Below are 25,218 nucleotides of genomic sequence, written 5' to 3'. Positions count from 1 at the left end.
CATTTCTTCTTGGTGTAGCAATTTTAACGGCCTGTAGCGTACTTGTAGCTAGAAATGAGCTGATTATGACACCGTTTTAAATTTTTGCATTTCGGTCAGTAATTAAATGAAATGCTGATAATGTAATTTTTGTTGTCCTTGGAAGCTGTTAGATAGGCGACAGCAACTGTTACCAGATGACTGTTTTAGCTCTTTCGAAGTGTGGATAGAGAACAACACTTTTCAGAGGGACCGAATCCACAGTAAGTATGGGAAAAACCGACCGCTTAAAACCGATATTTTAGGTCTGAATAACTGGTATTTTCGGTATTTGTGTGCTCTCTTGTATAATGGGTGTTTTTCCTTTTTTTACTAATAACCGTGGATAAAACCGAAATATCAATAAGCAATAACAGCAGTGCTTAACTTTTTTGTTTTTAAATAAACCTTTTTTTTTAAAGAAAAGGTGTAATTTTGATTCGTACAATTTACGTTCCTTTGAAATATTGCGTTATAATAGAAAATGGGAAAAGCAACCAATGCTATTTTAACAATGATGCCGTCAAACACATGGGATAAGAATTGGTACAGCGTCGCTTAGAGTATATCGGGTACCTTGTGGCATGGCCTATTAGATGATACGCGTGTACATGGGGTGTGCAAGATTTGCCTCCGTATGCTCTGACTGTCATCGTCGGACAACGGAATGGCACTATGCCTACTCTGGAAGTATTTTGCAAAGTGCGGTATCGGTGAAGTACAATGCTCAATTTGCTTTAATAGATTAAAAACAGGAGGAGCCACGACAAACTTACGACATCATGCGAGAATAAAACTTAAAATTTTACAATTTATTCGTACTTTACGATACAAATAGAAAGTAGCTCATCTGCAGCCTGTGTCTACATAATATACTTTTATCTGCTTATACTCTTTGAAAACTGTCAAATTAACATGAAAATTATAGGTCTGCACATTCATTGTCATCCTCGTTCAGTGATTATTCATAACACCCAAACAGTGGTATGATCCTCGATTACAGTATTGTTCTTGAGAGGAGTTTCAAAAAGTTAGAATCAATAGGAGAATATCTGTGGTTTTTTTGCAGTATTCATCCACTTATCACCTTTCGAGGATCGAACAGTGAACAGACTGTTCTTTTTTATGCCTATTTAATTTAATATTTTTATTCTATATATCTTGAAAGTGAAGGACCCAAAATTTTTCAATCTTTGTTGGAGTTCTGCGTTTATAATAGGAAATAATAATAAAAAAACAGAAAATAGTTTATTTCTGAAAACGGTTATTTCGGGCTATTTTAACAGTCACGTTAAACTGGCGTTGAAAAAAAGAAACGATATAACCGAATGTTGGTTGTATGAGCGATAACCGCCATCCCTAATCCATAGAAATATCACAAAAGATGGAGTCCTTGCAGTTTCCCACGTGAAGTCAGATTTCTGCGTTCTCAGTGGAAGATTAAGGAAAATCAAAGGGAACTTAGGTCGGTATTGGTGGAATGAAAATACGACTTATGTGACATCATTAATTTAACCATACGTTACGAGTTTCCATATTCTACATTTACATCTAAACTCTTAATGCTGTCAGGTGCATGGCTGACGGTACTTATTGTTGCATTATTTGTTAGCGTTTCTTTGTTCCATTAGCGTGTGAGGAGCAAGAAGAATAACTGATTAAATGTCTCAGCGTGCTGTGATTAGGTAAGAAACGTGTTGATTACTGAAAGATTATAAATACAATAGGGCCTATAACCATGTCAGGCAGTGTGTTTGATAGGCTAATTATTATTTTAGGCTCACTTTATTTGTCAGCCAGAGTATTTTGCTCATTTGTTGTTCGAATTTATTAGAAAGTGTTATAATGGGATGTTGTAATATAAGTTTTAAGTTATTTGTAGTAGAAATGTTTTTATTTCCGTCTCTTAGTCATGCACAATGTTCCCTTGACTAGAGTAAGTTAACTGCGCATTATTTGATTTGATTTTATGAAGTGCCGCTCTGCAAACAATTTTAATGCATTAGATTAGCAGTTGTATGAATTTTGCTAGAAAGTGTTCAAGTTTGAAAGTTATTTAAAATGAAAAACATGTGGTTGGTTGGTCTGGAGTGAAAGAACTAAATGGCAAGGTCATCAGTCCCTTCATCCAGTAACTGACAAACCAGGAGTAGTAGTCAAAGGAAGGAAGCGAAAGGCAAATCCTGGAAAAACTAAGTGTAACTAAGACTGTACAATAAAAAGCAGAGAAAAATCCCAGAGAAAAGACAACACAGACAAGCCAACACAAGGCATTAAAACCAACAAATGATAAGGAATAAATAGAAGAAAATGTTGGAAAGGTAGAGGTCAGTCTGGGCCAGCTAGCAAGGGCCACTAAGGGACCCGTAGGGGGTGGGGATGGGGGGGGGGGAGCCAGAGAGGGATGGCCATAGGCTGTCAATGATCCCAAAAAGCCCTACCTTACAGGGATGAATAGAAACCATCTTCGCTGGCAAAACTTAACACCTCGGCTGAGTTAGCACCAGAGGAATCGTGTCAGGAAGATTAAGATGCCACCTCAAAGCAACCGAATTAGGGCAGTATATGATTCACAGCCAGGTGGGCTCCGCATCTGCAGTGAGGGAGATCCGCATGTCTGAGAATGTGGTCTTAGGTCAGCCAAGTATTGCCAATGTGGAGTCTACAGAGGACAGAGGACAGAGGATTCATTGCAAGAAGCACACCGGGAAGACTGCCACGTGGTAATAGTTTCCTTAATTGTCCTCAGTTTATTTGGGAGATCAGGGCAGACCATCACGGGTTCCACACTTCCAGAAATCAATGGGATATAAACAACTAAAAGTCTAGTTATAGGACCCGCATTTCCAGAATCAACCTCCTGGTGGCCAGCTTGGCCAACTGGTGAGCTCGTTCATTTCCTGAAATCCCAACATAACCAGGGCTCCAATGAAAACTACTGGGTGCCTAGTCTGATGGTGGTCAGAGACAACATCCTGGATAACTGTAACCAGTGGGTGAAGGCTGCTGAAGTTAAGGGCTAATTTAATGGCCATCAATTCAGCAGTGAAGACACTGCACCTGTTTGGCAAAGAGTGGAGTTCACTGAATTGTGCATGTGTGTATGCAAAGCCTTTTCATCCATCGACTGTTGAGCTATCAGTGAATCCCAAACCCAGTCACTTCTCAAGAACGCCGACAACAGGCGGCGATAAATCGTGGGGTTAACGGAATCTTTTTGACCAAAGGAGACTTCAAGGCAAATCCAAGATCGGGGCACAAGTCTTTGGGGTAGAGCAATGTTTCCCTGACCAGAAGGGACAGTAGAGGACATTGCAGTGCCAAACAGAGACAATGGAGGCATGCAGCAATTGCAAACCCTTTTCTGGGTCGCTGCTGCAGGAGGTGAAGCTCCCTTCCAGGGATAAGGACATGGTAGTTGGGATCTTCAAGGAAGCTACAAATGCATGTAGCATAATTCAGCAGATGTTGTTGGCGCCTGAGAGGTAATGAAGGGACTCCATTCTCGATTAGTTGGTTGCTCACAGGACTAGTATGGAAGACTCATTCTGCAATTGGGACCCCCAATGATGAATGGGGTCCAGTAGCAGCAATGCTGAGAGTGATGCTGAATCATATGCAAGACTCCGGTAGTCAAGAAGGGACTGAACCAGGGCTTTATAGAGCTGCAAAAGGGCAGAGTGGTCTGCAGCCTAGCTAGGGCTACTGAGGCAGCGACATGTATTGAGATGTCGCCAGCACTTTTGCTTAAGTTGGCGAAGGCGGGGAAGCCATGTCAGCTGGGAATTGAAGACCATTCAGAAAAGTGGTGTGTCTCAACTACAGGAAGTAAATGACTGTCTAGGAAAAGCTCTGGGTATAGGTGGGCAGCAGAGCAGTGACAGAAGTGCATGACATGAGTCTTGGCAGCTGAAAACTGAAAGCCATGGGTGAGGGCCCATGACTCTCAGCGACAACCGTACTATAAGAGCAACAATAAAAGCAAAAATCGTCAGCTTATGAGGAGGGCAATACCGAAGACACTACAGCTGCCACTAGACTATTGATGGCCACCAGAAAGAGGGGTACACTCAGAACAGAGCCCTGCAGGACCTCTTTCTCTTGGATATAGGGGGTACCGAGTGAAGCGCCCACTTGAACATGGAATGTATGGTGTGACAGGAAGTCCTGGACAAAAATCGGGAGTGGACCCCTGAGATCCCATTTAGGTAACGTAGTTATGATGTGGTGACACCATGTAGTGTCATAAGCCTTCTGTGGGTCAAAAAAGACAGCAATGAAGTGCAAAGGGCAGCTGGATGGTGGACTCCAGGTGAACCAATTATCAGTAGTGTAGCGGCCTTTGTAAAAACTGCCCTGAGATGCAGCCAAAGGGCCCTGAGACTCAAGAGCCAACACAACTGCTTGCTCATCATGCATTTGAGCAACTTACAGAGAATATCAGTAAGGCTGATTGGGCAGTATCTGTCCAGCTAGAAGGGGTTCCTACTCAGTACCAGTACTAGAACTATCCCACTTTTTTGCCACACAGATGGCAGCTCCGATTAAAGAGGATGTGGTGCTGAAGGTCCACTGATAGATGTTTCAGCATTTGGCTGTCAGAGCTGCCTGATGTTGGGGCCATATCAGGGAAATGGGCTAGGGCACTGGAGAGTTCCCTTTCACTGAATAGAGCATAATTTGGCTCCAGATGGCAAGTAGTAAAAGATGTGCACATTTGCTCCTTAAGTTATTTTATGAGCTGAACGGCAGAGTGGTAGTTCTCACATGTGTGTGCAAGAGCGTAATGCTCAGCAAAATGCTCGGTGACAGTGTTTGGATCAGTATAAATGGCACCATCTAAGGAAATATTTGGTACTCCGGCAGTCATCTCATCTTTGCCCATACCTGTGATGGAGAGGTACATGATACAAAGGTGGAAACATACAATTCCCAGGAGTCTTGCTTTTGTCATTTTGTGAGGTAGCAGACTCGAGCACAGAGTCGTTTATAGGCAAGGAGATGCTGTCTTTACCAGGGCCAGTGATCATTGCTCCACCCCACAAAGGGTTATGGGCGTTGAAGTCACCCAAGACTATAAAGGCTGGGGGGGAGCTGAGAGGGTAATGCAGACAGTATATATTGGGACATGACATCAGGAGGGAGATAAACATTAAAGATTAAAATCCTGATGTGCCCATACCCAAACAACCACGGCCTTCAATGGTGTATCAAGAGGCACGAGGTCACTGTATGCAGAGTTCAGCACATGCGTACAAACCCCAACCAATACCGTCTCATACTCTGTGTGATTCCTAAAATAACCTTCGTAGCCATGAAGGGCAGGGATCCAAGTTGCTGGAAACCATGCTTCCTGGATGGCAATACAGAATGCCGGGTAAGTGCTTAAAAGCTGTTACAATTCCGTTGGAGGATAAGACTGTCAAATACTGTGGGCGCATGAAGCGACTGGGGAGGGGCAGGAACGTATGACCCAGAGTCATGTACTGCCACAAGTTGAGATGTCAGGGGATCCACTTACATAGGTTCTGTGGCACATTGCCTGGGAAGATCTGGTGCTTCGGGCCACCAGGATGTCCACCTTGGCCACAGAAGTTGTACATGCACAGCCCAGTCACGTGGGGACCAAAAGAGTTCCTTTCATCTTGGTGGACTTCTTTTTGTCCTTTTCCTTAGAAGATAAGGACTGAAGGTTTTCCTGAATTGGTTCCAGGGGCAGAGGAAGAATGAGAACTTCCTTGGCCACAGCCTGCAGTTCCTTCAGCCACTGGTTCGTATCTGGCTGTGGACAAGCAGGAACAAGAGACTTCTTCCTATCTAGAGAAGCTGGAGGAGGGTGAAGTGCCTCCAGCCAGAGGGATGGGGACTGGCGTCCCCAGCAGGTGGGGAGCCAATAGTTCCAGAGTGAGTGTGTTGGTAGTACCAGAAGGGTCTCAACTAATTGGGGTGCAGGGGCAGGTATCAGAGAGTAGCTCTGAGGGACTACTGTAAGAGACCTAACAGAGGAAGGCACTGTCAACAGAGAAGGCAACGACATTGCATCTGTAGCATAAGATTGTGTCATTCGTCTGGTATTTAGATGCTCATACTTTATTCTGACCTCTTGATATGTGAGCTTGTCCAGGGCCTTGTACTCTTGGATTTTCTTCTCACACTTAAAAATGGAGCAATTTGGTGAGCAAGGAGAGTGGAGCTCGCTGCAGTTTATGCAGATGAGGAAAGGGGTACAAGGAATGTTCGAGTGCAACGGATGGTCACAATCTCAGCAGACATACGTCCAGACTTCATACACCTAAAGCACCCCATAGGAGGAGGAACATAGGGTTTGACATCACACTGGAACACCATTACTTTGACCTTCTCAGCCAACATATCACCCTTGAAAGTCAAGATGAAGGACCTGGTAACAACTCTGTTTCCCTTGATTCCCTACAGAAGTGAACACCTTGTTGCTGTTAGTCGGTCCACAACGCATCATCAGACTGCAGAAGAAGATCAGTGAAAGATAATTCCCTGGACCATATTGAGACTCTTGTGGGGAGTGGCAGTCATGAGAATGTCACCCAGCTTTTCGAAAGACAGCAGCACCTGTGACTGGGCAGGAGGAGGAAACTGCTCTTCATGTTGGAGATGGCTGCAACTTCCCCTTAATTTCCCTCAATGTTTTTCACGGAAAATAAAGGCTTTGTGGCCAAAAAAGGTGTCGCCATCAGTTCTGGTACAGACCAGGTATTGGGGGAGGAGTTTGCTCCTTGTTGTTTAGTCCTCCATTACTCCCACAGTGTGGCAAGGGAAGGGAATGCATTGGGATCATAGTTTGTTGCATTGTATGAGGCCTTTCCATTTGAAGAGACTTATGGGGCCGTGTGACCTCCAGCAAGAGAAAGTTTAAGTCGCTTCATGTGCTAACTATCTGACAAGGTGTCAACCATTCCAAACAGGGGCTCTCCCTCATAGGCACCACCCAGCCACAGCAATGGCTACCGGGCCAGTACTCCATTGCTGGGAGTCCCTGTGCCCCAGTCATGATAGGTACATACTTCATGGCATACATGGAGAGTGTGCAGCACAGGCGCAAAGAGTGCGATCCCTGTGTGGTCGGCTACCATCGTGCAGGCATTCGACGATTCCCCTGCAAGGGGATGGCTACTGTGCTGGGTTTTGGGCGTACTGTGACAACAGGAAGGAAGGGTGGAAGAGCACAGAGGCTGACCATACACCACAATGGGTGACCTTCGCTGCACGACACGCACTTCTGAAAATTTGGGAAAGATGGCAGGTCAAATCTAATAATGGGGACCATGTAATCGTTAATGGAAGGTGAAGACAACGCCGGGAGTGAAGCTACAAATCGTGAACCATGTCCAAGCAAAGTCTGCACCAGAAGTACCATTCAAAAGAAAGTGAGAGGATGAAAGAGATAGTCGAAGTGTAGGTTTGCAGCACAGAAAGAGGAAGCAATTCTGCTATGGCTGGGCCACCTTGGTAGCCAAGCACATACTCACCAAAGAGTGGTAAGCCCTGAGGAGAAAAATGTGTGTGTAGTATTTGAGGCACTAGCTGTTTTGTGAGCAAACTTCTTTCCCAGTATCCCAGCAACGGCGAACTGCATTCTGCCACCTGGTTTACCTAGGAACCTGACCATGTGATCATTCCATTTCATGAAACGTATTCACAATTGCGAATATGGATAACCACCAGCTATATAATGGAATGACGACAGTGAAAATTTGTGCTTGACCTGGTCTAGAACCCGGATTTCTCGCTTATCGCGAGCGGTCGCCTTACCATTTGGCTACACGAGCACAACTCATGACCAGAACCAAACATGTGTGTGTCGTCAGCCATATGCATGCATGTCTGAAGGAACTTAGCATCATAATTCAGGATAACACAGGCACTACAATGCTGTATTCCATTTCAGATTTACTTTTTTATGTAGGAGTATTTGTGTGCGATAAGATGTTTAATAAGAGGAGACTACGTCTTGCGATGATGAAGTGCACTGCTTTAAGTTTCTGAAGGTTTAAAGCAAGTTAACAGTACGTGCATCACTTTGAAAGCTTTTCTCAGAGGATAATTCAACACAGATAACAGCATCATCTGCAAAAACTCTGAGATAAATATTAACATTATTCGCCAGATCATTAAAATGAACGACAAGGGTCACAAGGAACTTCCCTGGGAGAGTTTTCTTCAATCGATGGCTCTCCGTCTAAGACAATATGCTACATCGCCCCTACGATGAAATCCGCTAGTCACAAATTTCCTATGATACCCTTATATGATCGTACTTCCGTTAATAAGCATTAGAACGATATTGAGACAAATGCTTTTAGGTACTTCCGATAATAAGCATTAGAACGGTATTGAGACAAATGCTTTTGGGTAGTGAAAAAATAGACCATCCACCTCACTGCTTTAAACGATTACCTTGTACGTATGCTGGCCGGTGTGGCCGAACGGTTCTAGGCGTTTCAGTCTGGAACCGCGCGACTGATACCGTCGCAGGTTCGAATCCTGCCTTGGGCATGGATGTGTGTGATGTCCTTAGGTTAGTTAGGTTTAAGTAGTTCCAAGTTCTAGGGGACTGATGACCTCAGATGTTAAGTCCCATAGTGCTCAGAGCCATTTGAACCATTTTTGAACCTCCTGCGTGCAAGTTGCCCAGTGGTTATATTGTGGTTTGCATGTGCACCAAGTAGATGATGGGCACTGCATTCTTATGTGTAATATTGCGTTGGATTTTGTTGTACTTTTACACTTTCAACACGACCAAAATATTGTGATATTTAAATTGCAGCGAACAAGATCTTGCACGCGGACTCGACTGGAGGGATAGAAGGCTCATTAAGAACCAATACCTCTAACAGGAAATACTCTGTAAAATATATTTGTCGCATATTATTCAGAAATGTTTGAAAGGAAAAAGAGGAGTTCGGGTTGGTGGTAGGAGGATAGAATGCATTCGATTTACAGATCGTATGGTGTTTTTGGAAGAGAACTACAGAACTACGACTGGAATGTTGAAAGAAATAAGACCTTTGAGCAATTCGGAATGAGAATTAATAAGAAAAAGAGAATTATGGTGTTAAGTGCAAGAAAATAAGGACAACTAAAAAGCTAGGACAGGAAGATTATAACAAGTTAGTGCTTACAGAGATCTGGGAAGCATAACTACGAACGGCATGAGATGCAACAAGTAGGTAAAAACATGCATAACAATGGCCAAAAAGGCATTTAAAAAGGAGGCTTCTATGTGGGTGCATGGACAGGGATACGAGGAAGAGCCTGGCAACGAGCTTTTTACAGAGCGTGGCATTATACAGAGCTGAGGCATGGACACCGAGGAAAGAGGAAGAAAGAAGAGTGCAAGTATTTGAGATGTGGATTTGGAAGAGGACAGAATGGATAAAATGGGTAGACAAAGTGATAAATGATGTGCAGAGAAGAGTGGGGTTAGAGAGAGAAATTTTATACACACATCAAAAAAAGTTTTGCATCACCCTGGTTCCCAGGAGTTCTGAAGATAGACAATGGCTGTGGATAATGTATCAAGACACAGTCCCTTTGACTGTTCAGAGATGTCACTAAACCCGCCCATAGATGTAAACAACCATGCATGAGCAGCCTATTAGTCGGAGGGGTCCGTCAGCCGATCAGTTCCAGTCATTCCACCAGGAAGGAAGTACATGGCTCTTGTTGTCTGTAGTTCAACCATGCCTAGACGGTCAATACCGCGGTTCGATCGCGTCCGCATTGTTACTTTGTGCCAGAATGTCTCAACAAGGGAAGTGTCCAGGTAACTCGGGGTGAAAGAAAGCGATGTTGTCCGGACGTGCAGGACATACGGAGAGACAGGAACTGTCGATGGCATGCCTCGCTCAGGCCGCCCAAGGGCCACTATGGCAGTGGATGACCCTTAACTACGGATTATGGGTCGGGGGAACCCTGACAGCGACGCGACCATATTGAATAATTCTTTTCGTGCAGCCGCAGGACGTCATGTTACGACTCAAACTGTGCACAATAGGCTGTACGATGCGCAACTTCACTCCTAACGCCCTGGCGAGGTCCATCTTTGCAACCACGACACCGTGCAGCGCGGTACAGACGGGCCCAAAAATGTGCAGAGAAGGATTAACACCACCACCAGGTTTCAGGGTCACAGCTTGATTTTTCCAGATGAGAAATTTTATGACTACCTCTCATACAGCTTCCATATCAGAGCTTAAATGTCCTACTGTGGAATTGTCAATATGAACAAACTTTTCATTGAGGTATGAACATGAAAGTCTAAGGATATGAAAGGGAAGCAATGGTTCACAAGGGAGTGGGACAGGGTTTTAGCATGTACCCAATGTTATTCAATCTGGATATTGAAGAAGATTAAAAAATTCAAGAAGAAATTTGGAAAGAAGATTAAGGTTCAAGGAGAAGATTAAGCATGAATTTTGCTGATGAAATTGTAATCCTATCAGAGGCACAAAAGTACTCTGAAGAGCACTTGGATGGAATGGGTAGTGTCTTTAAAAAGGGTTATAAGATGGACATCGACCAAAGCAAAGCAAGTCTAATGAAATGTAGTCGAATTAACTCAGGTAATGCTGAAGGAATGACAGTAGGAGAGGGGACGCTAAAAGAAATGGATGAGTTTTGCTATTTGGGTAGTAAAATACCTTAATGATGGCCACAGTAGAGAAGGTATAAAATGCATACTGACAATAGCAAAAAGGCTTTCCTGAAAAGATAAATATCAAACACAAGGAAGTCTTTTTCTGCAGGTATTTACTTGGAGTGTAGCCATGACAGAAGTGAAAAATGGGAAATAAATAGAAAATAGAAGCTTTTCAAATGTGGTGCTATAGCTGAATGTTTAGGATTACATGGATAGATCGAGTAACTAATGGTGAGGTACTGAATCGAATTGGGAGAAAAAGATTTATGGCAAAACTGACTAAAACAACGAATCGTTTGACGGGACGCATCCTGAGCCATCAAGCAATCATCAGTTTGATAATGGAGGGAAGTGGGGGGGGGGGGTAAAAATTGTGGAACAGACCAGGGCGTGAATATTGTCAGCAGGCTCAAATGGATGCCGGGTGCTGTAGTTTTCGGAGATGAAGAGGTTTGCACAGGATAGAGTGGTGCGAAAAGTTGCATAGAACCAGACCAGAACAACAACAAAGGTGAAAACACCTTCATTAAACAGGAATTGTGTTTTCACTGGCTTATATTTCTTTTCTCTCTTCTTAAAGCATCAGATGTAGCTTTTTCTCCCATGAATTTGTTTTGCAAGTGAAATGATCAACAGCCGTCTCCCATCATACTGGTATTCCGGAGACCCTGGTATTGTCTTTAGATCGCTTTGATGCCGCCTCCTCACCGGCATCGCCCCAGCTTTCGGAAAAAGTCAAGGTTACTGTTCAAAGGATGGATCTTGAGCCTCGTGATTCAGTGTAACTTCTTGGATTTTTCCAATTAGTTGGCTGCACAGAAAAATAGTATGGACCCTTTTTGCAGGCTAAAAACACAGAACAACATCCTTGATTGATACCTAGTCCTTGTTCTCATTCATATTCATTTTTTATTCAAAGCTGGAATCTAACATTTTTCGAACGTCAGGTACAACAAACACGCCATCTTTGAATTTCGCTTCTGATAGGTGAGGTAACCTCCCAGAGATATGTGCGTAATTCTCCATCTTTGGGCCACTCATGATATTTTTCATTAGTCCAAAGTTAGAAGGTGGTAGTAGAAATGTTTTCAGATCCACGAGTTTCTTGCGGCGCAAAACTTTTTCTCCACGATTCAACAATTTACTAGGAGGCCAGTTTATAGTAGACCAATTTTGACCCGTTGCCGTAGTGTATCACTCACACAAGAAAAAGAAAAGTCGTCATAATGCCCTCTTTAAAAGGCCTGAGTGTTAAGCGATGGTGGGTGACAAGCCAGTTTTGTTTCCATATTAGGATACAGCACACTATAAAACGACATAAGATGTTACTCCCATTAAAAACGTTACTTCATCGTCAGTCTTATGCAACGTGCACACTATCTTCGGTCGATACTCATGGAGAACATTATTTCAACATATCTTGCAGATTAGCGAATATTTAATGCGTTGACCATACGTTACGATGCAGTGCAGTTAAATGTTAGTCGCTCTTGACTGCTGCATCTTCTTCTAATACCCAGCGATACGAGAGTTTCAAGAGGGAGTGCGTGTTGCTCGAATGATGTCGGACTGCGTATCTGCGCAGCATTTTGTGGTCGTTTCAGAGCAATTAGCTCAGTAAACTTCCTCTATTTTCCTTTGTGAAATAATTTAAATTATCAGTTTGTTATTCCGCTATGGTCAGAGAAAGCGAAGAAAAAAAGAAGGAAATATTACGTTCGGAGAAAAATTTCGTGAGGAATGTGTCTCATGAACCTGGATGGTAACATTTTTCGTGGTGCAAGTTTGTAGATCGTGTTTTAAAAGTTGGCTGCGTTGTAACTATAACTTAATTACTTGTCTTTTCTCCCATGACTCTCTTTTTTCAAGTGAAATGACCAACAGTCGTATGAGCTTTCTCTCAGCATCCATTGACCGTGGTATTGTCTTCACATCACTTTAATGTCTCCTCCTCGCTGGTATCGTCCCAACACTCGGAAAAAAAAATCAACGTTACTGTTCAATGGATGGATCTTGAGCCTTTTGATACAATGTAACTTCTTGAACTTTTCCAATTCACTGCCTGCACAAAAAAGTATAGATCCTTTCTGCAGGCTAAAAACATGGTAACAACCTCCTTGCCTTTATTGGTTCCAGTAGTGCACAAATAAATATATGAGGTGTGTGAGAAAAGTAATGAGACAGATTTTTTCCTAACAATGTTTTTTTCCAAACAATAACATTGTCCCCTACAAGATAGTTTCCTTCGGCAGCTATACACTGGCGGAGTCGTTGTTCCCTGTCTTTGTAGCAGTGCTGAAAGTCTTCAACTGGTAAGCCGTTTAACATGTCGGTCGCATTCTTTTGAATGTTTTTAAAAGATCCAAAATGACGTCCTTTTAAGACGTTTCTCAATTTCGGGAAAAGAAAAAAGTCAAGGATTCATCAGGTGAATAGGGGGGGCTGTGGAACAACTGATGCAGTATCCACTTCTCTGCAATTTCAGTCTCGCCCTATTCATCCTTTCCCTCAGCTTTTCAGGGACATATTTGTAGAACACGGACTGGACTTACTGTTAAACGTCAGATTGATCTCGCAAGAGCACACACACATTCGACGCTTTCTTTCTTTTTAGACGTTGAAGGTCTCCCCGAGTGAGGTACCTCTTCGACGTGTTTTGATTTGTGCCAGCGAAAAACTTGTGCTCTTGATACTTTCCGTATGTCACACTCACGGATTCCCAAAGTTTAACACAAGACTTAGCGTAACATTGCTCTAAATTCCGCTGTTCCATTTTCACAACACGCAACAGAAAAGCGACTTCATTTCAACACTCACGTGACGCCTGTGTGGAGCTGCAGCTTCACTGAGCGCCTGGAAGGGATGAACACACCAGTCTAGACAAGTACAACAACACGGCGTCGCCAGACCGTTCACATTGTTGTCAGTCTGTTTACTTTTCTCACATACCTCGTGAGGTTGCATCTTTCATAATTTCAAAACCGTCGTCTAATCATTATAGTGGGAGAGCAAAAAACAGGCATAAAATTTGTTTATTGTGGTGTCACCGCCAGACACCACACTTGCTAGGTGGTAGCCTTTAAATCGGCCGCGGTCCATTAGTATACGTCGGACCCGCGTGTCGCCACTGTCAGTGATTGCAGACCGAGCGCCGCCACACGGCAGGTCTAGAGAGACGTACTCGCACTCGCCCCGGTTGTACAGCCGACTTGCAAGGAAAGGTTCACTGACAAATACGCTCTCATTTGCCGGGGCGATAGTTAGCATAGCCTTCAGCTACATTTGCCACGACCTAGCAAGGCGCCGTATTCAATTGATATTGAGATTCTATTAATGTATCATCAAGAGCGATGTTCTACAAATGTGGATTAAAGTTAAGTATTCCAGAAGCTACGTACTTTTATTTATAGCATTCATTACGTATCCTGTTTCAGACCTCACGCCAGCCTGCGTGAGTTTAAGCGTGTGCCTTTCGGCTTCCTCTCATTGTGTCTAGGCTGTCTGGTCTAGACACAACATTTATTAAAAAATCCCTATGAAGCTGTGGGTTCAGCTTTACTCGGTATTTTCGCTTACGGTTTTCTTCAGTTGGTTTATTCGAGAGCGTTATTCGTGCAGCTTGCTAGCGTTTGAACAGAGATCCTACGAGCTATTCTTCAGGAGCGGTGCATTCCAAACAGCTGAAGGAGATTCTGTGTGGGGGTTTCATAAGAAGAACAACCCGAAAAATGCAGTGGTGAAGACAATGGACGCTTCGAGAACTGCTATCACATCTCAGTCGGGTCATCCCGATGTAAGTCGGCTTCCTCCCCCCCCCCCCTCCCCTCCCTGCTCCCCCCCACACACACACGTATTTCCATGTTTGTATGGCATAGGCGATTGACTACTAACGTCTTCTCAATTGTGATGCAGGCTGCTTCGCTTGCTATCCACGAACGCTTGTATGTTTCGTGGATAGCATAATTAATCTTCTACCCTACCGACCAAACAGATTTAGATCTCTCACTGTTTCCTTAAATTGCTTATTCAAAAGTCAGGACGGCTTCTTCAGCAAGGCCACGGAAAGTTTCTTATCCTGTCTTCTTGAAAGTGAACATGTACCAAGCCTGTCATAACTCCGTTGCTTCTACCTTGGTGGACAGTAGTAGTTTCTTCATTGCCATCTTATTCAGTAACCACAATGGCTTTCTGAATATGACTGTGTTGAACAATTCTGTTATCGTGGAATTCTATCTGCGGATAAGGTATTTAATTATGTGATCAAAAGTATCCACACTCCCTCCCCCCCCCTAAAAAAAAGCACATTTTTTTCATACCAGGGGTACCGTGCTGCCAACTACTGCCAGGTACTCCATATCAGCGACCTCAGCAGTCATTAGATATCGCGAGAGAGGAGAATGGAGCGCTTAGCGGAACTCAGGGATTTCGAACTTAGTCAGGTGATTGGGTGTCACTTGTGTCATACGTCTGTACGCGAGATTTCCACACTCCTTAACATACCTAGTGTGGTGTCACCGCCAGACACCACACTTGCTAGGTGGTAGCCTTTAAATCGGCCGCGGTCCATTAGTATACGTCGGACCCGCGTGCCGCCACTGTCAGTGATAGCAGACCGAGCGCCACCACACGGCAGGTCTAGAGAGACGTACTGGCACTCGCCCCAGTTGTACAGCCGACGTTCATAGCAATGGTTCACTGACAAATACGCTCTCATTTGCCGAGACGATAGTTAGCATAGCCTTCAGCTACATTTGCCACGACCTAGCAAGGCGCCGTATTCAATTGATATTGAGATTCTATTAATGTATCATCAAGAGCGATGTTCTACAAATGTGGATTAAAGTTAAGTATTCCAGAAGCTTCGTACTTTTCTTTATAGCATTCATTACGTATCCTGTTTCAGACCTCACGCCAGCCTGCGTGAGTTTAAGCGCGTGCCTGTCGGCTTCCTCTCATTGTGTCTAGGCTGTCTTGTCTAGACACAACGTATTTGGTGACGACGATTTAACGGTCGCATTGCTCTAATTTACTTGTGTCATGGCTTCGCCACAATCTCCAGATGTACTGTCCGAATTTTATCGCTTGCAGAATCAGCAGACGCAGGTGTTATTGGATGCCCTTGGACAGCTCGTCCAGGGTCAACGTGCAATGCAAAACGATGCGGCAGCCGCCGCTCCACCACTACCGCAGCCACAACACGCAGTTGCACCACCTTTTCGTCAATTCGATGCGGCGATGGAAAGCTGGACGGAGTGGTCACGCCAATTTGGATTCCCTCTCGCCGCCTACAGAATTGAAGGTAACGAGCGGCAGCCTCACTTATTGGCGTGTGTAGGGGTGCAGACGTACCGTGTGATAGTGAAATTATTTCCCCTCCGCGAAGTAGCAACTCTGTCCTACGACCAAATTTTGTCTGCATTAGATGCATATTTCAAGGAATCAGTCAATGTAGTTGCAAAAAGGTATACGTTCTTTCGTACAAAACGTATGGCCGGTCAAACTAATCGGGAGTGGGTTGCAACTTTGCAAGGCCTTACTAGGGATTGTGCTTTTGAGTGTGAATGTGGACTCCCTTATTCAGATACTATGGTGCGTGATGCAATTGCACAGAACGTTTCTGATGTTTGTATACGGGAGCAAATTTTGAAACTAGTCAATCTCTCCGTTCAACAAGTGATAGACATCTTGGATAGGCAAGACACACTTGACTTTGCTCAGGAATCATTTGAATCTTCCCCAGCCGTGTGTCACATTAACCGGCCCGCCGGGCAAGCTGCACGGAACTGTAAACAGCCCTCGCGCCCGTCAGCGCAGCTGCCGCCACGATCTCAACCACGCGTCCCGCGGCAGCAAGCAAATGCAGTGAAATCATGCCTGCGGTGTGCTACTAGACATTCGCGTGAGAATTGCCCGTCACGCCAAGCTATTTGCTTTTTCTGTAATGAAAAAGGACATGTTCAGAGTGTTTGCCAGAAAAAGCTCAGATCGGACACTAAAAACCATTCCAGGCCCTTTGCTTCGCGCCGGAATCGAACCATGAATACTCCGGCTCGTGAACCTTCGCCCATGGACATTCATGTAGTTAATGCCACTCCGCCCAGTGCCACTCTCTCTAACAGTGACTGTGTTCGTCCCAGAAAATGTGTGCGTCGACGTTGCAGGAAATCCCGTCAAGTCGCAAGTGATTCTGTACCAGTGTCTGTTCAAACTGCACGAGACAGTCGCTCTTGTCGTCAGCAGGACAATAAACTTTTTGTGCTCTTGGACATTCATGGCAACGTGATCCCATTCCAGCTCGATACCGGAGCTGCAGTTTCATTGATCAATAAAGGCACGTACAAACAACTGGGCACACCTCCGTTGCGTGCCGCAAATGTTACGTTAAATAGTTATTCAGGTCAGAATATCCCTGTGTTAGGACAGTGCAGCCTTCTTGCAACATACAAGGGACAAACAAAACTTGTGTCATTTTACGTACTTCGTTCTTCTTCTGCAGTGAACTTGTTTAGTTTAGATTTATTTCAGTTGTTTACCATGTCTATAGTCAATCAGGTCCTATCAGTGAACCAGACTGTGCCTTCAGCCAGTGTTTCTCGTCTATGTGAAGAATTTGCAGACATTTTTGCACCGGGCCTTGGTTGTGCTAAGAACTATAAAGCACATTTGGAACTGAAAGTAAACGCGCAACCAAAATTTTTCAGAGCGCGCAATGTTCCCCACGCATTGCGTGATGAGGTAGCAAGAACATTACACGATTTAGAATCACAAGGTGTGATAGAACGTATGCAGGCTTCTCTCTGGGCATCACCCTTAGTAATTTTGCCAAAACCTTCCGGTAAATTGAGACTTTATGTGGACTTCAAGCCAATGGTGAATCCACAACTAGTGATTGCAACTTATCCTTTACCCCGCCCGGAAGATCTTTTTGACAAACTGTGCCCGGGTAAATATTTTTCGAAGTTGGACCTGGCAGATGCGTACTTGCAAATACCTGTGGACGACGAATCTCAGCGCGTCTTTAGGTGGTTAACACGCATCTTGGTTTGTATCGGTTCAAAAGACTGCCATTCGGGTGTGCATCCGCCCCTGCATTGTTTCAGCAATATCTGCAAACTGTTTGTGCGTCGGTCCCTACTGCAGCAAACTATCTGGACGATATTGTGATCTCCGGAAAGACGGAAGAAGAACATTTAGCCAATCTCAGGACATTATTTCAGGTCTTGCGACAAAATGGTCTTCGCTTGCGGAAGGACAAATGTGTGTTTCTTGCTCGTGATTTACCATATCTGGGACATGTAATCAATGCCCAAGGCATACATCCTAGTCCAGAGCACCTCCGTGCCATACAAGACTTGCCTTCGCCGCAGAATTTGAAGCAGCTACAGAGTGTGCTGGGAAAAATTAATTATTATAAAAAATTTGTGCCACGCGCTTCTTCCATTTCAGCTCCACTTCATCGCTTACGCCGTAAAGGTGTTCCGTTCATCTGGACGACGGAATGCGAACGCGCCTTTCGCCAGTTGAAATCGGCGTTGCTTTCAAATACTTGCCTTACGCCATTCGATCCCCAGAAACCCCTTTTGTTGATGGTAGATGCATCGGATTTCGGGATCGGTGCTGTGCTTGCGCACAAAGATGGATCGCAGGATCGCCCTATTGCCTTTGCGTCCAAATTGCTCTCGTCTGCGCAAAGAAATTATTCCCAGATCGAGAAAGAAGCTTTGGCTCTCGTCTTTGGTGTTACTAAGTTCCATGATTTCTTGTATGGTCGTCACTTTACCATCATCACAGACCACAAACCTTTGACATCGCTTTTTCATCCGAACAAGCCTGTACCTCCACGTACAGCGCAGAAATTCATTCGCTGGTCTATTTTCCTCTCGCAGTACCGCTACGATATCTTGTATCGGTCCACTGCTAAGCACGGAAACGCCGATACGTTGACCCGTTTGCCTGTTGCTGAGGATAGAGCATTCGATTCTTCCGAACTTGCTTGCATGTTCATTGATGCGGACACCGATGAAGTGGTCGACTCGTTTCCGATTGATTTTCGTCGTGTAGCTACAGCCACAGCTGCTGACCCGGTCCTTGCTACAGTTTTGCGTTTTGTTGCTACTCAATGGCCCTTGTCAAAGTCACGGATCGAGGATCCGTTGGTTCGCCGATTTTTTGTTCACAAGGAGAGACTTTTTGTACGACGTGGTGTTTTGTTGTTGCGTTCTGATAATGATCAGTCCAGAGTCGTGGTTCCACGTTCGTTACAGTCCTCTGTCTTACAGCTTCTCCACCAAGGACATTGGGGTATAGTGCGAACGAAACAACTTGCTCGTCAGCACTGTACTTGGTTCGGAATCGATGCTGCGATTACGAATATGTGCTCTTCTTGCATGGCGTGTGCCGAACAACAATCCGCACCACCGCGGAAATTCTTTGCATGGCCGAAAGCCACTTCCCCTTGGCAACGCTTACACATAGATTTTGCTGGTCCATTCTGGAATGCTCGATGGTTGGTTGTGGTCGATTCTTTCAGTAATTTCCCTTTTGTTGTCCGGATGTCTTCAACGATGTCATCTGCCACCATCCAAGCATTATCCGCTATCTTTTGCATTGAAGGTCTTCCACAGACTATTGTTTCCGACAATGGCCCACACTTCATGTCCGCAGATTTCAGTCATTCTGCAAGGCCAATGGTATTCAACATCTGACATCCGCGCCGTTTTCGCCTCAGTCAAACGGTGCCGCTGAACGATTGGTCCGGACTTTCAAGTCGCAGATGTTGAAGTTGAAAGAGTCGCATTCTCGGGAGGACGCGTTGTTGCTCTTTTTGTCTTCGTATCGCTCTCAACCCCGAGATGGTCGCTCGCCGGCTGAGTTGCTCCACGGTCGTCCTCATCGAACCTTGATGTCTTTGCTGCATCCGCCGCATCAGGTTCCTGTGCAGCGGCAGACACCTGCTTTTGCTCCAGGCGACGTTGTATACTATCGCCACTATCGCGGTTCACGGCGTTGGCTCGCAGGGCGCATTCTTCGCTGCCTCGGCCGCGCTATGTATTTGGTTTTGGGGGCCTCTGGTGAGGTGCGTTGGCATCTCAATCAACTGCGCCTCTGTCGTCGCACGGGTTCTGCCGCTCCCCGTCAGGCTTTCAGCGACGGTGCCGTCCGGTCGGCGCCCTGGGGACCCATCTACTGGCTCGCCTCATCCCCAGGTGTTACCGACGCTGCCTTCCATTTTGCCCCATGGCGACGCGCCGCCGCTGCCGCCGCCGCCGCCGCCGCCTGTTCTCCCGCCGGCGACGCCCGCAGTGGACGCTTCGCTGCAGCCGCCAAGCGCCTCCCTGGGTCACGCGCCGCCGATCGCTTCCCGTGACCAGCTGTCCTCCGACAGGGAACTCTTGCCCGCTCCGGACCAGATGTCGTCTTCGTCCGTCGGCTGCCCCGACGCGATGGAGGTCGACCCTACGGCCCCTCCTGTCTCTTTACGGGCGCATACACCGCATGTTGGCGTGCACCCTGGACTAGGTTTTCAGGCGTTTCCTAGCTCCCCTCAGACCGAATGGCAGGGTGCGGGTGACACAGCCTCGCCTGTTGTTAGGCTCCCCGCCTCGTCGCATACGTCAACATGGGGTCCTCCCCACGGCGGGCGGAAGCGTTATAACACCACCGTTCGCCGATTTGCGGGGGAGGAATGTGGTGTCACCGCCAGACACCACACTTGCTAGGTGGTAGCCTTTAAATCGGCCGCGGTCCATTAGTATACGTCGGACCCGCGTGTCGCCACTGTCAGTGATCGCAGACCGAGCGCCACCACACGGCAGGTCTAGAGAGACGTACTGGCACTCGCCCCAGTTGTACAGCCGACGTTCATAGCAATGGTTCACTGACAAATACGCTCTCATTTGCCGAGACGATAGTTAGCATAGCCTTCAGCTACATTTGCCACGACCTAGCAAGGCGCCGTATTCAATTGATATTGAGATTCTATTAATGTATCATCAAGAGCGATGTTCTACAAATGTGGGTTAAAGTTAAGTATTCCAGAAGCTTCGTACTTTTCTTTATAGCATTCATTACGTATCATGTTTCAGACCTCACGCCAGCCTGCGTGAGTTTAAGCGCGTGCCTGTCGGCTTCCTCTCATTGTGTCTAGGCTGTCTTGTCTAGACACAACACCTAGTTCCACTGTTGCCGATGTGATAGTGAAGTGCAAACGTGAAGGGACACGTAAAGCACAAAAGCGTACAGGCCGACTTCGTCTGTTGACTGACAGAGACCACCGACAGTTGAAGAGGGTCGTAATGTGTAATAGGCACACATCTATCCAGACCATCACACAGGAATTCCAAACTGCATCAGGATCCACTGCAAGTCCTATGACAGTTAGGCGGGAGGTGAGAATACTTGGAATTCATGGTCGAGCGGCTTCTCATAACCCACACATCACGCCGATAAAATACCAAACGACGCCACGCTTGGTGTAAGGAGCGTAAACATTGGACGATTGAACAGTGGAAAAATGTTGTTTGGAGTGACGAATCACGCTACACAACGTGGCGATCAGATGGCAGGGTTTGGGTATGGCTAATGCCTGGTGAACGTTATATGCCAGCGTGCGTAGTGCCAACAGTAAAATTCGGGGGCGATGGTGTTATGGTGTGGTCGTGTTTTTCATGGAGGGGGCTTGCAGCCCTTGTTGTTTTGCGTGGCACTATCACAGCACAGCCCTACATTAATGTTTTAAGCACCTTCTTGCTTTGTTGAAGAGCAATTCGAGGATGGCTATTGCATCGTTCAACACGATCGAGGACCTGTTAATAATGCACGGTCTGTACCGGAGTGATTACACGACAATAACATGCGTGTAATGTACTGGCCTGCACAGAGTCCTGACCTGAACCCTATAGAACCCCTTTGGGATGTTTTGGAACGCCGCCTTCGTACCAGGCCTCACAGATCGACATCGATACCTCTCCTCAGTGCAGCACTCCGTGAAGAACGGGCTGCCATTCCGCAAGAAACCTTCCAGCACCTGATTGAACGTATGTCTGCGAGAGTGGAAGGTATCATCAAGGATAAGGGTGGGCCAACACAATATTGAATTCCAGCATTACCGATGGAGGGCGCCACGAACTTTTAAGTCATTTTCAGCCAGGTTTCCGGACACTTTTGATCACATAGTGTATTTCCTGCCATATATACACATTCTTCTTTCTTTGGCCAAACGCGAAGTGCTTCAAAATATAACAGAGCAGTTACGAATTCAATGTTTAAAAGCCCCAAGTAATTTAGTAGATAAACAGTGAGAGAATAAATACATCTCAATATTCAGTTTTTCAATCTGATTCACGACTGCTGGTTATGCGTAGCTTCCAAGCCAATGCAATTAAAAGATACGACCCTTTATGTCACTTATTTTGATATTCACAAACTCACTCATTAAAACCTGTAGAGCACTTCCTGTTGACCTAGAACTGTGAAATTTTGCAAGAAGCAAGGTTTTACAGAGCAAGTAAAAGAATAAATCCGAAAATTGTTAATTCGTAGCTATACAATTACAGTATCAAATGCTAAAATAAACCAGAAATGTTAACCTAAAATTAATACATTTTCAAAAATCTTAAAATTTCCAGGACCGATATCTTGCCAGAATAGTTATCGATAAACGGCAAAAATTGTCGAGCCTTAGGACAACTATGGGTATATATACGTAATGAAGTTTGTGTGGAACCCTCAGAGCATTTTTACCGACAGAGGGACGAAACCCTTCAATTGTACGTTTGGAGCTTGCAATTCGCCGTATCCAAAGCAATCGGTTAGATGTCCGTCATTCATATGTTTTAAAAGTATATTAAAACTGCGGCAGAACAAATAGTACGGCATTTAAATGCTGAAACTTCATGAAAGAACGAATCTTTTGGAGCACTTGAGGTATAATTTTAGCGAGAACAATATAAGTCTGTCGTAATAAATAGGACTCTGAGTGCTAACGTTAGGACGTCGCGGTTATGTATGAAGTAACGGTGCCTGTCGCGATGTGTAGAATATAGTGTGCAAATTTTCTAAAGTGGGTTTCTGCGTCTGCGTATGCGCTTAAAATGCTGCTTTGGCTGCGATGAATTCCCAGTACTGTGATGCAGGCCGCAACATGGTCACAGCTGCCCTCATAAACGAACACAAGTATTAAATAAGACAAGTTGATTGTAGTTTTTCCGAACACTGACTGTCAACTGTTTAAAATGCATTATAACCTGACGAATCTTGTCATATGCCAACCTAACGATTGGAAGCACTCCTTCGAACTTCCTGCTAGTCACCTTCAGAAGTAGTCTATTTGCCGAGAAAGCCTACTTTCCCCTTACGGTTGGGGGTGGGGGAAATCCAACGCAGCTTCAAAATGGTGTGTAAACTATGACGCTGTACCTGAAGATAAAAAAGCAGGAAAGTCGTTGTAACGTTGCTTCAAGAGGACGCTGCAACATGGCTAACACGAGAAGATACAATGTGTGAAATTCACCGAGATGACCTGCATTTTCACGCACGTATTATGAAAAATTTGTATCATGAGGAATAAAAAACGAGAACTAGTAAACAATTGGGTGCGTTAATCTCGGACACCACTAGAAGTAGACCACATGTCTGAACTATTTTATTTCAAATTACTAATTTTGTCCTCTTATACCTGATTATAGCGTGCACAGCGCATGATGGCGAATGTCTCCAAACATTTCAATCGCTGAATTCGATTTCTGCGTTGACGTGTAGACCTAGGAAGCTATGAATACCGATGCAGTTTCGCTAATTACGTTCTTCGTACGAAATATCTGTTTAGATTGCGGCACTTGGTACGTAGCTACACGCACTGGCCCGTTCATCTGTTTCAGCGTCACATTCAACAGCCTTTTTAGCGAAACACGCTTACGTGTTCCATAGTATTCTAACGCATGTCATTTAGACGTTGTGTACGGCACAGATGCCGGTTACAGCGCCGCGTGGCGTTCAAATAAGGAACTGATTCGTTCGTCATCTACATAGTTTCATGGTCATTGGCCGCAGTCGCAATAGCGAACAGTGAAATGTTCCGTAGCAGCAACAAATGTTCCGGAACAACACTCACCGTTGTATACGGAGGGCTTGGCGTCTTCGCTGAATACGATAGCGCTGGCCGTGGCGCACGCTGCCAGCACTACGAAGGCAATCGTTCCGGAGCCCATCTCTGATGCACAACTGCGAGCCGCCAATCGTCTTCACCTCCCACTGCGGCGCCTGGCGAAGAGCTGGACTCGGAAGACAGTTTACCTGCGGCCGTTGGCTCCCACCGGCCGGGTCAGGGCCCGTGACGTCATTACGAGCTGCGGTCAATGGCAAGCGCCATCAAGGTTACAGACGCTGCAGGCGCTGGGATGCCCCGACAGCTTCCCGCAGATGGTCATTTCGCTCTGCGGGCTGTCTTCTTTCACCAGCAGTCCCGTATTCTGTTACTTTTCAGTTTTCTTAACTGTCGATTTGTACCACCTCATTTTTTTTCAACTGACCTTCATTGACACACAAATGTTGACCAAAAAGTAGACAAAATACTGAACTTTCGTCCGATATCATTGACACAAATCTGTTGCACAGTCTTAGACCATACTCTTGTGTCCAGACTTAGTGACGTATCTCGAACAGAATGATCTTCTCCATGCCAACCAGCATGGATTCAGAAAACAACGATCATGCGAAACCCAACTCGCACTATCCTCATTTACATCTTGAAAGCCATGGATCTAGGCGGCCAGAGAGACGCACCAATTCGTGACTTCCAAAAAGCATTTCACTCAGCACAGCACTGCTTACTCTCGAAAGCTCGATCATATCATGTGTCATGCGAAATTTGCGACAGGATAGAAGTTTTCTGGATAAGGAGTATTCAGCATGTTTTCTGGGATGGAGAACCATCGACAAATTAATAGTTTTTTTTTTTAAGGGCACCAGTCAAGTTTTGTTCCAATTCCTACTAGTTTCCTGTTTTGTGTTCTCCATACGCAACTTTACAAATTACGAAGATGGATGTACGTATGTAAAGGGTGACAATTAATGAACTATATGAAAAACGTAAATTAGTTATAGATCACGGCCCACACAGACTTTATTCAACGTGTAAACGTCACTACAGATATTCGGATTTAGCTTATGACATGTTCGACATGCCTGCCATCATTGGTGATGATGTAGCGCACACGAATATCGAAATTCTGCAGACCCGCTGAAGTGTCGGAACATCAATGCTGTCGATGACCTCCTGAATGGATGTTTTCAGCTCAGCAATAGTTTTGGGGTTATTGCGGTACACCTTGTCTTTAATGTAGCCCCACAAAAAGGAGTCGGATGTATTCAGATCCGGAGAATATGGCGGCCAATCGAGGCCCATGCCAGTGGCCTCTGGATACCCCACAGCCAGAATGCGGTCCCTGAAGTGCTCCTCCACGATATCAAACACTCTCCTGCTTCGATGGTGTCGAGTTCCGTCTTGCATGAGCCACATCTTG

At 45.3% G+C, this 25,218-nt stretch overlaps 1 protein-coding gene across 1 annotated transcript in view; it reads right to left on the bottom strand.

The window, feature by feature from the left end:
- LOC124795806 (serine protease snake-like) overlaps positions 1-23,971 on the bottom strand; it is an 88,171-nt gene extending 64,200 nt beyond the window's left edge. Inside the window, exon 1 of the mRNA XM_047259891.1 lies at positions 23,808-23,971. Coding sequence (XP_047115847.1) covers positions 23,808-23,904 — 97 coding nt within the window. The 5' untranslated portion in view covers positions 23,905-23,971. The remainder of the gene's footprint in view (positions 1-23,807) is intronic.
- Positions 23,972-25,218: the final 1,247 nt, after the last annotated feature.

Source organism: Schistocerca piceifrons, chromosome 1 (genome assembly GCF_021461385.2).
Source record: "Schistocerca piceifrons isolate TAMUIC-IGC-003096 chromosome 1, iqSchPice1.1, whole genome shotgun sequence".
Taxonomy (NCBI): domain Eukaryota; kingdom Metazoa; phylum Arthropoda; class Insecta; order Orthoptera; family Acrididae; genus Schistocerca; species Schistocerca piceifrons.
The sequence above is the reverse complement of the archived record's forward strand: the minus strand, read 5'-3'. Positions and strand labels throughout refer to the sequence as shown.